This window comes from Oncorhynchus gorbuscha, linkage group LG11, assembly GCF_021184085.1.
Source record: "Oncorhynchus gorbuscha isolate QuinsamMale2020 ecotype Even-year linkage group LG11, OgorEven_v1.0, whole genome shotgun sequence".
Classification (NCBI taxonomy): domain Eukaryota; kingdom Metazoa; phylum Chordata; class Actinopteri; order Salmoniformes; family Salmonidae; genus Oncorhynchus; species Oncorhynchus gorbuscha.
The window spans coordinates 86,318,334-86,334,490 of record NC_060183.1 but is presented as its reverse complement, the minus strand read 5'-3'; the positions used below and the strand labels follow the sequence as shown (position 1 = coordinate 86,334,490).

Here is a 16,157-nt window from a genome sequence, read left to right as displayed (position 1 = left end):
AACAGTCCTCTCAGTAACATTCCTCTCAGGAAAAGTCCCCTCAGTAACAGTCCTCTCAGTAACAGTCCTCTCAGTAACAGTCCTCTCAGTAACAGTCCTCTCAGTAACAGTCCTCTCAGGAACAGTCCCCTCAGTAACAGTCCTCTCAGTAACAGTCCTCTCAGGAACAGTCCTCTCAGTAACATTCCTCTCAGTAACAGTCCTTTCAGGAACAGTCCTCTCAGTAACATTCCTCTCAGTAACAGTCCTCTCAGTAACAGTCCCCTCAGTAACAGTCCCCTCAGTACCATCCCCTCAGTAACAGTCCTCTCAGTAGCAGTCCTCTCAGTAACAGTCCCCTCAGTAACAGTCCCCTCTGTAACAGTCCCCTCAGTAACAGTCCTCTCAGTAACAGTCCCCTCAGTAACAGTCCACTCAGTAACAGTCCTCTCAGTAACAGTCCTCTCAGTAACACGTCCCCACTGGCAGAAACATTCCTCTGAGTAACAGTCCTCTCAGTAACAGTCCTCTCTGTAACAGTCCTCTCAGTAACAGTCCTCTCAGTAACAGTCCTCTCAGTAACAGTCCCCTCAGTAACAGTCCCACTGGCAGTAACATTCCTCTGAGTAACAGTCCTCTCCGTAACAGTCCTCTCAGTAACTTTCCTCTCAGGAAAAGTCCCCTCAGTAACAGTCCCCTCAGTAACAGTCCGCTCAGTAACAGTCCCCTCAGTAACAGTCCCCTCAGTAACAGTCCTCTCAGTAACAGTCCTCTCAGGAATAGTCCCCTCAGTAATAGTCCTCTCAGTAAAAGTCCTCTCAGGAACAGTCCTCTCAGTAACAGTCCTCTCAGTAACAGTCCTCTCAGGAATAGTCCTCTCAGTAACATTCCTCTCAGTAACAGTCCCCTCAGTAACAGTCCCCTCAGTAACAGTCCCCTCAGTAACAGTCCCCTCAGTACCATCCCCTCAGTAACAGTCCTCTCAGTACAGTCCTCCCAGGAACAGTCCTCTCAGTAACAGTCCTTTCAGGAACAGTCCTCTCAGTAACAGTCCTCTCAGTAACAGTCCTCTCAGTCAGTAACAGTCCTCTCAGTCAGTAACAGTCCTCTCAGTAACAGTCCCCTCAGTAACAGTCCTCTCAGTAACAGTCCTCTCAGTAACAGTTCTCTCAGTAACAGTCCCCTCAGTAACAGTCCTTTCAGTCAGTAACAGTCCTCTCAGTAACAGTCCCCTCAGTAACAGTCCCCTCAGTAACAGTCCTCTCAGTAACAGTCCTCTCAGTAACAGTCCCCTCAGTAACAGTCCCCTCAGTAACAGTCCTCTCAGTAACAGTCCCCTCAGTAACAGTCCTCTCAGTAACAGTCCTCTCAGTAACAGTCCCCTCAGTAACAGTCCCCTCAGTAACAGTCCTCTCAGTAACAGTCCTCTCAGTAACAGTCCCCTCAGTAACAGTCCCCTCAGTAACAGTCCCCTCAATAACACGTCCCCACTGGCAGTAACAGTCCCCTCAGTAACAGTCCTCTCAGTAACAGTCCTCTCAGTAACAGTCCCCTCAGTATCAGTCCTCTCTGTAACAGTCCCCTCAGTAACAGTCCCCTCAGTAACAGTCCTTTCAGGAACAGTCCTCTCAGTAACATTCCTCTCAGTAACAGTCCTCTCAGTAACAGTCCCCTCAGTAACAGTCCCCTCAGTACCATCCCCTCAGTAACAGTCCCCTCAGTAACAGTCCTCTCAGTAACAGTCCTCTCAGTAACAGTCCCCTCAGTAACAGTCCTCTCTGTAACAGTCCCCTCAGTAACAGTCCTCTCAGTAACAGTCCTCTCAGTAACAGTCCCCTCAGTAACAGCCCTCTCAGTAACAGTCCCCTCTGTAACAGTCCCTTCAGTAACAGTCCTCCCAGTAACAGTCCTCTCAGTAACAGTCCCCTCTGTAACAGTCCCCTCAGTAACAGTCCTCTCAGTAACAGTCCTCTCAGTAACAGTGCTCTCAGTAACAGTCCTCTCAGTAACAGTCCTCTCAGTAACGTTCCCCTCAGTAACAGTCCTCTCAATAACGTTCTTCTCAGTAACATTCCTCTCAGTAACAGTCCTCTCAGTAACAGTCCTCTCAATAACACGTCCCCACTGGCAGTAACAGTCCTCTCAGTAACATTCCTCTGAGTAACATTCCTCTCAGTAACATTCCTCTCATTAACATTCCTCTCAGTAACAGTCCCCTCTGTAACAGTCCCCTCAGTAACAGTCCTCTCAGTAACAGTCCCTCAGTAACAGTCCACTCAGTAACAGTCCCCTCAGTAACAGTCCTCTCAGTAACACGTCCCCACTGGCAGAAACATTCCTCTGAGTAACAGTCCCCTCAGTAACAGTCCTCTCAGTAACAGTCCTCTCAGTAACAGTCCTCTCAGTAACAGTCCCCTCAGTAACAGTCCACTCAGTAACAGTCCCCTCAGTAACAGTCCTCTCAGTAACACGTCCCCACTGGCAGAAACATTCCTCTGAGTAACAGTCCTCTCAGTAACAGTCCCCTCAGTAACAGTCCTCTCAGTAACAATCCTCTCAGTAACAGTCCTCTCAGTAACAGTCCCCTCAGTAACAGTCCCCTCAGTAACAGTCCTCTCTGTAACAGTCCTCTCTGTAACAGTCCTCTCAGTAACAGTCCCCTCAGTAACAGTCCCCTCTGTAACAGTCCTCTCAGTAACAGTCCCCTCAGTAACAGTCCACTCAGTAACAGTCCCCTCAGTAACAGTCCTCTCAGTAACACGTCCCCACTCGCAGAAACATTCCTCTGAGTAACAGTCCTCTCAGTAACAGTCCCAGTCCAGTAACAGTCCTCTCAGTAACAGTCCTCTCAGTAACAGTCCTCTCAGTAACAGTCCCCTCAGTAACAGTCCCCTCAGTAACAGTCCTCTCTGTAACAGTCCTCTCAGTAACAGTCCCCTCAGTAACAGTCCCCTCTGTAACAGTCCCCTCAGTAACATGTCCCCACTGGCAGTAACATTCCTCTGAGTAACAGTCCTCTCAGTAACAGTCCTCTCAATAACGTACTTCTCATAAATATTAGTGTTGTGCTTTAGACACTACCAATCATGTACCAATATGGTTGTCTGGTGTCCAGTACTGGGAGTAACGACCTGGGAGAGAAGGAAGAACATGTTCTTTAACAGCTAGAATAATTTCCTCATATATAGTACCGATTATGTGATTAAAGTCTGAGATAAAAAAGGACAGTGCAGGGTCTAGTTACCCTCTATAACACTAGAGGGCAGTTCAGGGTGTAGTTACCTTCTATAACACTAGAGGGCAGTGCAGGGTCTAGTTACCTTCTATAACACTAGAGGACAGTGAATGCACCAATTTGTAAGTCGCTCTGGATAAGAGCGTCTGCTAAATGACTTAAATGTAAATGTAAATGTCTAGTTACCTTCTATAACACTAGAGGACAGTGCAGGGTCTAGTTACCTTCTATAACACTAGAGGGCAGTGCAGGGTCTAGTTACCCTCTATAACACTAGAGGACAGTGCAGGGTCTAGTTACCCTCTATAACATTAGAGGGCAGTGCAGGGTCTAGTTACCCTCTATAACACTAGAGGGCAGTGCAGGGTCTAGTTACCTTCTATAACACTAGAGGACAGTGCAGGGTCTAGTTACCTTCTATAACACTAGAGGGCAGTGCAGGGTCTAGTTACCTTCTATAACACTAGAGGACAGTGCAGGGTGTAGTTACCTTCTATAACACTAGAGGACAGTGCAGGGTCTAGTTACCTTCTATAACACTAGAGGGCAGTGCAGGGTGTAGTTACCTTCTATAACACTAGAGGGCAGTGCAGGGTCTAGTTACCCTCTATAACACTAGAGGGCAGTGCAGGGTCTAGTTACCTTCTATAACACTAGAGGGCAGTGCAGAATTTATGTACATTTATCAATCCAGCTAGCCAGCTAACTAATGATTAGCATTATTGACGAACACAAATTATTTTAGCAAGAAAATAAACTAACAGACAACAAAATACACAAACTAAGTGTAATTATAGAGCGCTTCTGGAAAGCAGCGTGTCACCAACACTTGATCTATATGACCAAATAGAGTGAATGACAAGAAAGTGCTCATGACTCTCTGGTCGAGTCACTGTTCTCTCCTTGAGTACCAGGGGGCAGGGTGTGGTTAGTGGCATGCAGCAGCAGGAGGAGAGACTCAAGTAATGTATGTAGTAAACTATAAAAATTGACATTATACCAGCCAGAGTGTTGTATTACATTTAACAAATCAAACAGTGAAATACCGTCATAAAATGCGAAGCGGTACTTGCATCAATAACGGTATATAGTAAAACCCGGTATACCGCCCAGCGGGGTGTGCAGGGTGTATAGTGCTGGGCTGTAGCATGGCCTATAGTGCTGGGCTGTAGCAGGGGGTATAGTGCTGGGCTGTAGCAGGGTGTATAGTGCTGGGCTGTAGCAGGGTGTATAGTGCTGGGCTGTAGCATGGCCTATAGTGCTGGGCTGTAGCAGGGGGTATAGTGCTGGGCTGTAGCAGGGTGTATAGTGCTGGGCTGTAGCAGGGTGTATAGTGCTGGGCTGTAGCAGGGTGTATAGTGCTGGGCTGTAGCAGGGTGTATAGTGCTGGGCTGTAGCATGGCCTATAGTGCTGGGCTGTAGCAGGGTGTATAGTGCTGGGCTGTAGCAGGGTGTATAGTGCTGGGCTGTAGCAGGGTGTATAGTGCTGGGCTGTAGCAGGGCCTATAGTGCTGGGCTGTAGCAGGGTGTATAGTGCTGGGCTGTAGCAGGGTGTATAGTGCTGGGCTGTAGCAGGGTGTATAGTGCTGGGCTGTAGCAGGGTGTATAGTGCTGGGCTGTAGCAGGGCCTATAGTGCTGGGCTATAGCAGGGCCTATAGTGCTGGGCTGTAGCAGGGTGTATAGTGCTGGGCTGTAGCAGGGTGTATAGTGCTGGGCTGTAGCAGGGTGTATTATGCTGGGCTGTAGCAGGGTGTATAGTGCTGGGCTGTAGCAGGGCCTATAGTGCTGGGCTGTAGCAGGGCCTATAGTGCTGGGCTGTGTGGATGAGAATCTTTCTGAAATGTAATTTCCTCCCAGCTTAAAATAAATCAGAGCCGTGCCAGAAGGCAACAGGTGGACAGACACACAAAGGCTGGACAGGTGTGTGCCTCAGTCACATTATTTGTGTGTGTGACTGTGTCTGGGCTTGTGTTCTTGCTTGTTTTTATTTGGGGTCTGTACTTTAATGTCATGCTCAGGCGACTGCTCAGTATTGCTTAAACCTCCCACTTTGGGCTGTATGTGTCAATGTGTAGTTCAAACATGCAGAATCTATGACAATAATTTATGTTTTACCACAATTATCCCTAAAATCCCTCGTTTGAAAGCACCTGTTTTTCTGGAAGCTGTGCCATTTCCTTCTGCGTGAGCCAGCCCTCTAGCAGCTCCAGTTCCAACCAATGGGCTTCAACCCCTCACCATTTGAGTGACAGCTAGCAAGATGCGCACACACAGCGAGCGCAGTGACATAGTACGCAATTTTCAGAGACCCCTTTTGACTTGTGAGCGCCTCTTTCAAAACTACTGGATAAAAGTACTGGAGAATCTCTCTAAAAACAACACTACATAGACCAACTACATAGACCACCCTACATAGACCAAATCAAATCAAATCAAATGTATTTATATAGCCCTTCGTACATCAGCTGATATCTCAAAGTGCTGTACAGAAACCCAGCCAAAAACCCCAAACAGCAAGCAATGCAGGTGTAGAAGCACGGTGGCTAGGAAAAACTCCGTAGAAAGGCCAAAACCTAGGAAGAAACCTAGAGAGGAACCATACTATGTGGGGTGGCCAGTCCTCTTCTGGCTGTGCCGGGTGGAGATTATAACAGAATATGGCCAAGATGTTCAAATGTTCAGTATGGTCCAATAATAATAAGGCAGAACAGTTGAAACTGGAGCAGCAGCACGGCCAGGTGGACTGGGGACAGCAAGGAGTCATCATGTCAGGTAGTCCTGAGGCATGGTTCTAGGGCTCAGGTCCTCCGAGAGAGAGAAAGAAAGAGAGAAAGAGAGAATTTGAGAGAGCACAATTAAATTCACACAGGACACCGAATAGGACAGGAGAAGTACTCCAGATATAACAAACTGACCCTAGCCCCCCGACACATAAACTACTGCAGCATAAATACTGGAGGTTGAGACAATTGGCCAGCCCTCTAACTGCACTGCAGTGATATACCAATGGGTGGTTATACAGCAGTGATATACCAATGGGTGGTTAAACAGCAGTGATATACCAATGGGTGGTTATACAGCAGTGATATACCAATGCGTGGTTAAACAGCAGTGATATACCAATGGGTGGTTATACAGCAGTGATATACCAATGGGTGGTTATACAGCAGTGATATACCAATGGGTGGTTATACAGCAGTGATATACCAATGGGTGGTTAAACAGCAGTGATATACCAATGGGTGGTTATACAGCAGTGATATACCAATGGGTGGTTATACAGCAGTGATATACCAATAGGTGGTTATACAGCAGTGATATACCAATGGGTGGTTATACAGCAGTGATATACCAATGGGTGGTAAAACAGCAGTGATATACCAATGGGTGGTTATACAGCAGTGATATACCAATGGGTGGTTAAATAGCAGTGATATACCAATGGGTGGTTATACAGCAGTGATATACCAATGCGTGGTTAAACAGCAGTGATATACCAATGGGTGGTTATACAGCAGTGATATACCAATGGGTGGTTATACAGCAGTGATATACCAATGGGTGGTTATACAGCAGTGATATACCAATGGGTGGTTAAACAGCAGTGATATACCAATGGGTGGTTATACAGCAGTGATATACCAATGGGTGGTTATACAGCAGTGATATACCAATAGGTGGTTATACAGCAGTGATATACCAATGGGTGGTTATACAGCAGTGATATACCAATGGGTGGTTATACAGCAGTGATATACCAATGGGTGGTTATACAGCAGTGATATACCAATGGGTGGTAAAACAGCAGTGATATACCAATGGGTGGTTATACAGCAGTGATATACCAATGGGTGGTTAAATAGCAGTGATATACCAATGGGTGGTTATACAGCAGTGATATACCAATGGGTGGTAAAACAGCAGTGATATACCAATGGGTGACTCTCTTTCCAGTGATGTTCCACAGTAGCTGACTACATCACAAATCCTAGATGCCATTGCCTGCCGTTGTGCCCTTGAGCAAGGCACTTAGCCCCCACAACAACAGCTCTCCAGACGCCCAGCCCGCAGCACCTCTCCCAAACCTGTGTGTGTCTTTAAGAGGGGTTGGTTAAAAGCAGAAGCCACATTTCGGTTGGACCTTGTGTCTAACTGACCAATAAAGTGATCTTCATGTCTTAATCCTAACTATGTTTGTGTCTGAAATGGCACCCTATTCCCTTCAAAGTTCACTTATTCTGACCATATTGGGAATAGGGTGCCATTTGAGACTACAGAGTAGGAGTGTAATACCCAGCAGCTGCTGCTGTCCATCTCCTCACAGGGTAAATAACAGACCCATCTAACTCACGCAGCGCTGTCAGCTAGCAGGCAGACACTGAACAACAGACCAGACCTATCTAACTCACGCAGCGCTGTCAGCTAGCAGACAGACACTGAACAACAGACTAGACCTATCTAACTCACACAGCTTAGTCAGCTAGCGGACAGACACTGAACAACAGACTAGACCTATCTAACTCACGCAGTGCAGTCAGCTAGCGGACAGACACTGAACAACAGACCAGACATATCTAACACACACAGCTCAGTCAGTTAGCAGACAGACACATTAGGACTGAACAACAGACCAGACCCATCTAACTAATGCCGCGTAGCGCTTTCAGCTAGCATGGCAGGGACAGAGACTAAGCCTGATAATACCAGACATTCAGGGGATACTACGACCTGAACAACAGACACACTTCTTCTCAGGAGAAACTACAGCCTGAACAACAGACAGGCACATTAGGACTTCTTCTAAACCACACATGGGACTGTAAATACTTGATCCGGTCCAGACGAAACAGAACTGAATCAGAATGAAGCTCATCAAGCACATTCCACTGCTACAGATCCTGTTCCTTTCACGGATTGTGGCGAGTGTCGGACTGCAGAGAGGTTTGTACCGATAAACTGGCCTGCAATGCCATGTAACGCTGTAATGCGGTATGCCTCAGTATCTGAAACTAATCACCACTGTCTGGTTGTTGTCAGGGATATATCAAGAAAGAAAGACAGACAGACAGACAGACAGACAGACAGACAGACAGACAGACAGACAGACAGACAGACAGACAGACAGACAGACAGACAGACAGACAGACAGACAGACAGACAGACAGACAGACAGACAGACAGACAGACAGACAGACAGACAGACAGACAGACAGACAGACAGACAGGGGCTAATTACTATGAATAGTGGAGGAGATGGACTCAGTTAATTGGGGAATGAACTTGTGGCTTAAGTTATAACATCTCTGTCAGATGTTGAGTCTGTCAGACATACAGGAAATTAATAATAGTACAGATAGACATTGGCAGAAGAACTGTGTGACTAATATTTTGGAGATTAAAATTTACTCATATAGCACATTGACAAACATCTTTTGTATCTTAATTCAGTGCTTTATCTTGACACATTTTCTCAGTCCTTTTGTTATTGTGCTTCAAAGTAAACCTGAGTCCCCTTCCTCTGAACATTTGATATATATCATAGCTACCTTATCATAGCTACCTCATCATAGCTACCTTATCATAGCTACATTATCATAGCTACCTTATCATAGCTACATTATCATAGCTACCTCATCATAGCTACCTCATCATAGCTACCTCATCATAGCTACCTCATCATAGCTACATTACCATAGCTACCTCATCATAGCTACCTCATCATAGCTACCTCATCACAGCTACCTTATCATAGCTACCTCATCACAGCTACCTCATCACAGCTACCTCATCACAGCTACCTCATCATAGCTACCTTATCGTAGCTACCTTGTATTTGTGGTAACAGTATTCTATGAATATCTGAGCGAAGTTGATAAACGATTCACCTAATACGGATGAAAAAACGCTCAGATTAAAGCTGATAGGCCTCCCGAGTGGCGTAGTGGTCCAAGGCACTGCATCGCAGTGCTAGCTGTGCCACTAGAGATTCTGGGTTCGAGTCCAGGCTCTCTCGCAGCCGGCCACAACCGGGAGACCCATGGGGTGGCGCACAATTGGCCCAGCATCATCCAGGGTAGGGAAAGGTTTGACCGGCAGGGATGTCCTAGTCCCATCACGAACTAGCGACTCCTGTGGCGGCCCGGGAGCAATGCACGCTAACGCTGTCGCCAGGTGTAAGGTGTTTCCTCCGACACATTGGTGCGGATGGCTTCCTGGTTAAGCGGGCACTGTGTCAAGAAGCAGTGCGACTTGGCTGGGTCATGTTTCAGAGGACGCAGGGCTCTTGAGCTTCGCCTCTCCCAAGTCCATACGGGAGTTGCAGCAAAGGGACAAGACTGTAACTACCAATTGGCTCCCACAAAATTATCTTTGCCAAAATCCTGAAGCATCCCTTTAACCTTACATTTATATAGATATTTAATCATTTAGCACACGCTCTTATTCAGAGCCACTTCCAGTTAGTGCATTAATCTTAAAACAGCTAGGTGCAAACAACTATATATCACACTCATAGTAAATACACTTTTCCTCAATAAAGTAGCTTTCAAGAAGGTTAGAGCTAATGTATGGGGAGATGTTATGTGATAGGATAGTCTAGTTTGTTCTCCCGCCAATAGAACGGAGGGTAGGTCTGGGTTATTAACTCGCTCGTTGGCCTCTCCTGCGCCGTCTCTTCCTCTTTCTACCCCCGGGGATTAGGGACTGTTCCGGAATGAGCAGTACATCCACAGATGCTGACTCGTTGGAATAGAACTCTTCATCCAAATAGAGGTTAGTGATCACTGTTCTGATATCCAGAAACTAATTTTGGTCATAGGAAATGATGGTGGAAATGTAACATACAAAAAAGTTCTGAGAAATATTAAAAAATATATATAATTGGGTCAGGAACCCATAACATGGCAGCCAACAATCTCTGCAGTGTCAACTACTGTACGTAGAGTGGCTGGTCACTAAATTAAGATAGTGTAGAGGCTGTAGTTACTGTAGTAGCTGGTCACTAAGATAGTGTAGAGGCTGTAGTTACTGTAGTAGCTGGTCACTAAGATAGTGTAGAGGCTGTAGTTACTGTAGTAGCTGGTCACTAAGATAGTGTAGAGGCTGTAGTTACTGTAGTAGCTGGTCACTAAGATAGTGTAGAGGCTGTAGTTACTGTAGTAGCTGGTCACTAAGATAGTGTAGAGGCTGTAGTTACTGTAGTAGCTGGTCACTAAGATAGTGTAGAGGCTGTAGTTACTGTAGTAGCTGGTCACTAAGATAGTGTAGAGGCTGTAGTTACTGTAGTAGCTGGTCACTAAGATAGTGTAGAGGCTGTAGTCACTGTAGTGGCTGGTCACTAAGATAAGATAGTGTAGAGGCTGTAGTTACTGTAGTAGCTGGTCACTAAGATAAGATAGTGTAGAGGCTGTAGTTACTGTAGTAGCTGGTCACTAAGATAGTGTAGAGGCTGTAGTCACTGTACTGGCTGGTCACTAAGATAAGATAGTGTAGAGGCTGTAGTTACTGTAGTGGCTGGTCACTAAGATAGTGTAGAGGCTGTAGTCACTGTAGTGGCTGGTCACTAAGATAAGATAGTATAGAGGCTGTAGTTACTGTAGTGGCTGGTCACTAAGATAAGATAAGATAGTGTAGAGGCTGTAGTCACTGTAGTGGCTGGTCACTAAGGTGAGATAGTGTAGAGGCTGTAGTTACCTTAGTGGCTGGTCACTAAGATAAGATAGAGGCTGTAGTCACTGTAGTAGCTGGTCACTAAGATAAGATAGTGTAGAGGCTGTAGTTACTGTAGTGGCTGGTCACTAAGATAAGATAGTGTAGAGGCTGTAGTTACTGTAGTAGCTGGTCACTAAGATAAGATAGTGTAGAGGCTGTAGTTACCTTAGTGGCTGGTCACTAAGATAGTGTAGAGGCTGTAGTTACTGTAGTGGCTGGTCACTAAGATAGTGTAGAGGCTGTAGTCACTGTAGTGGCTGGTCACTAAGATAAGATAGTGTAGAGACTGTAGTTACCTTAGTGGCTGGTCACTAAGATAGTGTAGAGGCTGTAGTTACTGTAGTAGCTGGTCACTAAGATAAGATAGTGTAGAGGCTGTAGTTACTGTAGTAGCTGGTCACTAAGATAAGATAGTGTAGAGGCTGTAGTTACCTTAGTGGCTGGTCACTAAGATAGTGTAGAGGCTGTAGTTACCTTAGTGGCTGGTCACTAAGATAGTGTAGAGGCTGTAGTTACCTTAGTGGCTGGTCACTAAGATAGTGTAGAGGCTGTAGTCACTGGTGTCTAGGAGTTGAGAGAGCTGAGAGAATCTTGGCATCTGCAGGAACAGGTGACATATCCGCTGAAACACCCAGCGGAAGCTGCCTGGTTGGGTTTCACAGTCAGAGGGCCACTACACAGTAACCACTGACGCCAGCACAGACACACACACACACACACACCGGCCAATGTGCTTGAATGCCAACTCAATGTACATACAGCCAGGCTATCAGTTCTGTGTTCCCTGGAGACTCATGATACATACAGCAAGGTTATCAGTTCTGTGTTCCCTGGAGACTCATGATACATACAGCCAGGTTATCAGTTCTGTGTTCCCTGGAGACTCATGATACATACAGCAAGGTTATCAGTTCTGTGTTCCCTGGAGACTCATGATACATACAGCCAGGTTACTGTACTGATGTAGAGCTGATGTAGCAGTATGTAGCATGTTGTACAGTACTGATGTAGAGCTGATGTAGTTGTAGCATGTTGTACAGTACTAATGTAGAGCTGATGTAGCTATAGCAGTATGTAGCATGTTGTACAGTACTAATGTAGAGCTGATGTAGATATAGCAGTATGTAGCATGTTGTACAGTACTGATATAGAGCTGATGTAGTTGTAGCATGTTGTACAGTACTGATATAGAGCTGATGTAGCTGTAGCAGTATGTAGCATGTTGTACGGTACTGATATAGAGCTGATGTAGTTGTAGCATGTTGTACAGTACTGATATAGAGCTGATGTAGCTATAGCAGTATGTAGCATGTTGTACAGTACTGATATAGAGCTGATGTAGTTGTAGCAGTATGTAGCATGTTGTACAGTACTGATATTGAGCTGATATAGTTGTAGCTGTATAGTTGTAGCATGTTGTACAGTACTGATGTAGAGCTGGTGTAGTTGTAGCATGTTGTACAGTACTAATATAGAGCTGATGTAGCAGTATGTAGCATGTTGTACAGTGCTGATATAGTTGTAGCTGTATAGTTGTAGCATGTTGTACAGTACTGATGTAGAGCTGATGTAGTTGTAGCATGTTGTACAGTACTAATGTAGAGCTGATGTAGCTATAGCAGTATGTAGCATGTTGTACAGTACTGATGTAGAGCTGATGTAGTTGTAGCATGTTGTACAGTACTGATATAGAGCTGATGTAGCAGTATGTAGCATGTTGTACAGTGCTGATATAGTTGTAGCTGTATAGTTGTAGCATGTTGTACAGTGCTGATATTGAGCTGATATAGTTGTAGCATGTTGTACAGTACTGATATTGAGCTGATATAGTTGTAGCTGTATAGTTGTAGCATGTTGTACAGTACTGATGTAGAGCTGTATAGTTGTAGCATGTTGTACAGTACTGATGTAGAGCTGATGTAGTTGTAGCATGTTGTACAGTACTAATGTAGAGCTGATATAGCAGTATGTAGCATGTTGTACAGTGCTGATATAGAGCTGTATAGTTGTAGCATGTTGTACAGTACTGATGTAGAGCTGTATAGTTGTAGCATGTTGTACAGGTTCTGTTGCTTACTTGTTAATGGCGGTGTAATGCGCCGGATGATGTCAAGCCATAGCTCTCTGATTCATAGCAGCTGGTGGGTCCTTTGTTCGGGCTCTGTTGGCAGTCACATTGTTCCATGCTCTCTGGCACTGAGACTATCAGATAGTCACATTCTTCTCTCTCTCTCTCTCTCTCTCTCTCTCTCTCTCTCTCTCTCTCTCTCTCTCTCTCTCCCTCCCTCTCTCTCTCCCTCTCTCTCTCTCTCTCTCTCTCTCTGAGTGTTTTTGGTGACAAGCTAAATTCCTTCAGCCTCCTGAGGTTGTATAGACGCTGTTGCGCCTTCTTCACCACGCAGTCTGTGTGGGTGGACCAATTCAGTGTGTCAGTGATGTGTACGCCGAGGAAATAAAACTTTCCACCTTCTCCACTGTTGTCCCGTCGATGTGGATAGGGGGGTGTTCCCTCTGCTGTTTCCTGAAGTCCACGATCAGCTCCTTTGTTTTGTTGACGTTGAGTGTGAGGTTATTTTCCTGACACCACACTCTGAGGGCCTTCACCTCCTCCCTGTAGGCCATCTCGTGGTGTCGTCTGCAAACTTGATGATTGAGTTGGAGGTGTGCATGGCCACGCATTCATGGGTGAACAGGGAATGCAGGAGAGGGCTATGTTGAGTGTTGAGGATCAGCGGGGTGGAGATGTTGTATCCTACCCTCACCACCTGGGGGCAGCCCGTCAGCAAGTCCAGGACCCTGATGCACAGGGTGGGGTCGAGACCCAGGGTCTTGAGCTTAATAATGAGTTTGGAGGGTACTGTGGTGTTAAATGCCGAGCTGTAAACGATGAACAGCATTCTCACATAGGTATTCCTCTTGTCCATATGGGTTACGGCAGGGTGCAGTGTGGTTGAGATTGTGTCGTCTGTGGACCTATTGAGGAGTAAGCAAATTGGAGTGGGTCTCACGGTGTCAGGTAGGGTGGAGGTGATATGATCCTTGACTAGTCTCTCAAAGCACTTCATGATGACGGAAGTGAGTGTTACGGGGCAATAGTCATTTAACTCAGTTACCTTAGCTTTCTTGGGAACAGGAACAATGGTGGCCCTCTTGAAGCATGTGGGAACAGCAGACTGGGATAGGGACTGATTGACTATGTCTGTAAACTCACCAGCCAGCTGGTCTGCGCATGCTCTGAGGACGCGGCTAGGGATGCCAACCTAGCCGCGTTTAAATGTTTTACTCATGTTGGCTGTGGTGAAGGAGGGCCCGCAGGTTTTGGTAGCGGGCCGTGTCAGTGGCACTTTATTGTCCTCAATCGAGCAAAGAAGTTGTTTAGTTTGTCTGGGAGCAAGACATCGGTGTCCGCAACAGGGCTGGTTTTATTTTTGTTGTCCGTGATTGACTGTAGACCCTGCCACATACGGCTCGCGTCTGAGCCGTTGAAATGCGACTCTACTTTGCCTCTATACTGACGCTTAGCTTGTTTGATTGCCTTTCGGAGGGAATAGCTACACTGTTTGTATTCGGTCATGTTTCCGGTCTTTCAGTTTTGCACGAATGCTGCCATCAATCCATGGTTTATGGTTAGGGAAGGATTTAATAGTCACCGTGGGTACCACATCACCGATGCACTTGTTAATAAACTTGCTCACCAAATCATCGTATACATCAATGTTATAGACCGATGTTATCCGGAACATTTCCCAGTCCACGTGATCGGGGCATTCTTGAAGTGTGGAATCAGATTGGTCAGACCAGCGTTGGGCAGACCTGAGCATGGGCATTTCCTGTTTTAGTTTCTGTCTATAGGCTGCGAGCAACAAAATGGAGCCATGGTCAGATTTGCCGAAAGGGAGGGCTTTGTATGCGTCGCGGATATTAGAGTAGCAGTGATCTAGAGTGTTGCCAAACCGGGTCGCACATTCGATATGCTGATTCAAATTTAGGGAGCCTTGGTGTCAGATTAGCCTTGTTAAAATCCCCAGCTACAATAAATGCAGCCTCAGGATATGTGGTTTCCAGTTTACATAGAGTCCAATGAAGTTCTTTCAGGTCCGTCGAGGTGTCTGCTTGGGGGGGTATATACACGACTGTGATTTATAACCGAAGAGAATTCTCTTGGTAGATAATGAGGTCGGCAGTTCCTGTATGTTGTAATGATCAAACCACGACTCGTTAATCATGCCGGGGCGGCAGCGTAGCCTAGTGGTTAGAGCGTTGGACTAGTAACCGGAAGGTTGCGAGTTCAAACCCCCGAGCTGACAAGGTACAAATCTGTTGTTCTGCCCCTGAACAGACAGTTAACCCACTGTTCCCAGGCCTTCATTGAAAATAAGAATGTGTTCTTAACTGACTTGCCTGGTTAAATAAAGGTAAAATAAAAAATAAATAAGGCATACACCTCCGCCCTTCTTACTATAGAGATGTTTGTTTCTGTTGGCGTGATGCGTGAAGAAACCGGGTGTCTGTACCGACTCTGATAACGTATCCGGAGTGAGCCATGGTTCCGTGAAACAAAGAATGTTACAACCTTTGATGGAAGGCGACCCTTGATCAAATTTCATCTACCTTGTTGTCATGAGACTGGACATTGGCGAGTAGTATACCCGGAAGCGGTGGGCGGTGTGCCCGTCTACGGAGCCTGACCAGAAGATCGCTCCGTCTGCCCCTTCTGCAGCGCCACTGTTTTGGGTCGTCTACTGGGATCCGATCCATTGTCCTGGGTGGAGGTCCAAACAGAGGATCCGCTTCAGGAAAGTCGTATTCCTGGTCATAATGTTGGTAAGTTGACATTGCTCTTATATCCAATAGTTCCCCCCGGCTGTATGTAATAAGACTTAAGATTTCCTTGGGTAACAGTGTAAGAAATAATATGTAAAAAAACAAAATACTTCGCAGATTCCTGGGAACGCGAAGCGAGGCGTCCATCTCTGTCTGCACCAACCAAGAGCTCTTAGCGATAACGCATTTGATAATGGCATGGATTGTGAGAGTGGAGGCACACCCTTTCCACCTATGACCACAGTGCCCATTGAAGAGAGATGTGCCTTTTGTGCTGGTGAATTTCATATTAAGAAACCTAAAAAACGATTGGTTTCAACCCCATTTAATTTAATTTGATTAAAAACCTAGCATAGCCTCCCCTCCCTTAATCAAGGCTGGTTCAGCAGAACCACATAGGTGGATCTT

The 16,157-nt window shown here is 45.9% G+C and overlaps 1 protein-coding gene across 2 annotated transcripts in view; it reads left to right on the top strand.

Moving 5' to 3' along the window:
• Positions 1-7,600: 7,600 nt before the first annotated feature.
• Positions 7,601-16,157, top strand: part of musk (muscle, skeletal, receptor tyrosine kinase) — a 63,241-nt gene continuing 54,684 nt past the window's right edge. For both annotated transcript variants that reach the window (XR_006830573.1, XM_046290693.1), the window contains exon 1: positions 7,601-8,156. Coding sequence is in view for 1 of the 2 variants with exons in the window: in XM_046290693.1 (XP_046146649.1) it covers positions 8,078-8,156 (79 nt within the window). In the remaining variant the exon portion in view is untranslated. The remainder of the gene's footprint in view (positions 8,157-16,157) is intronic.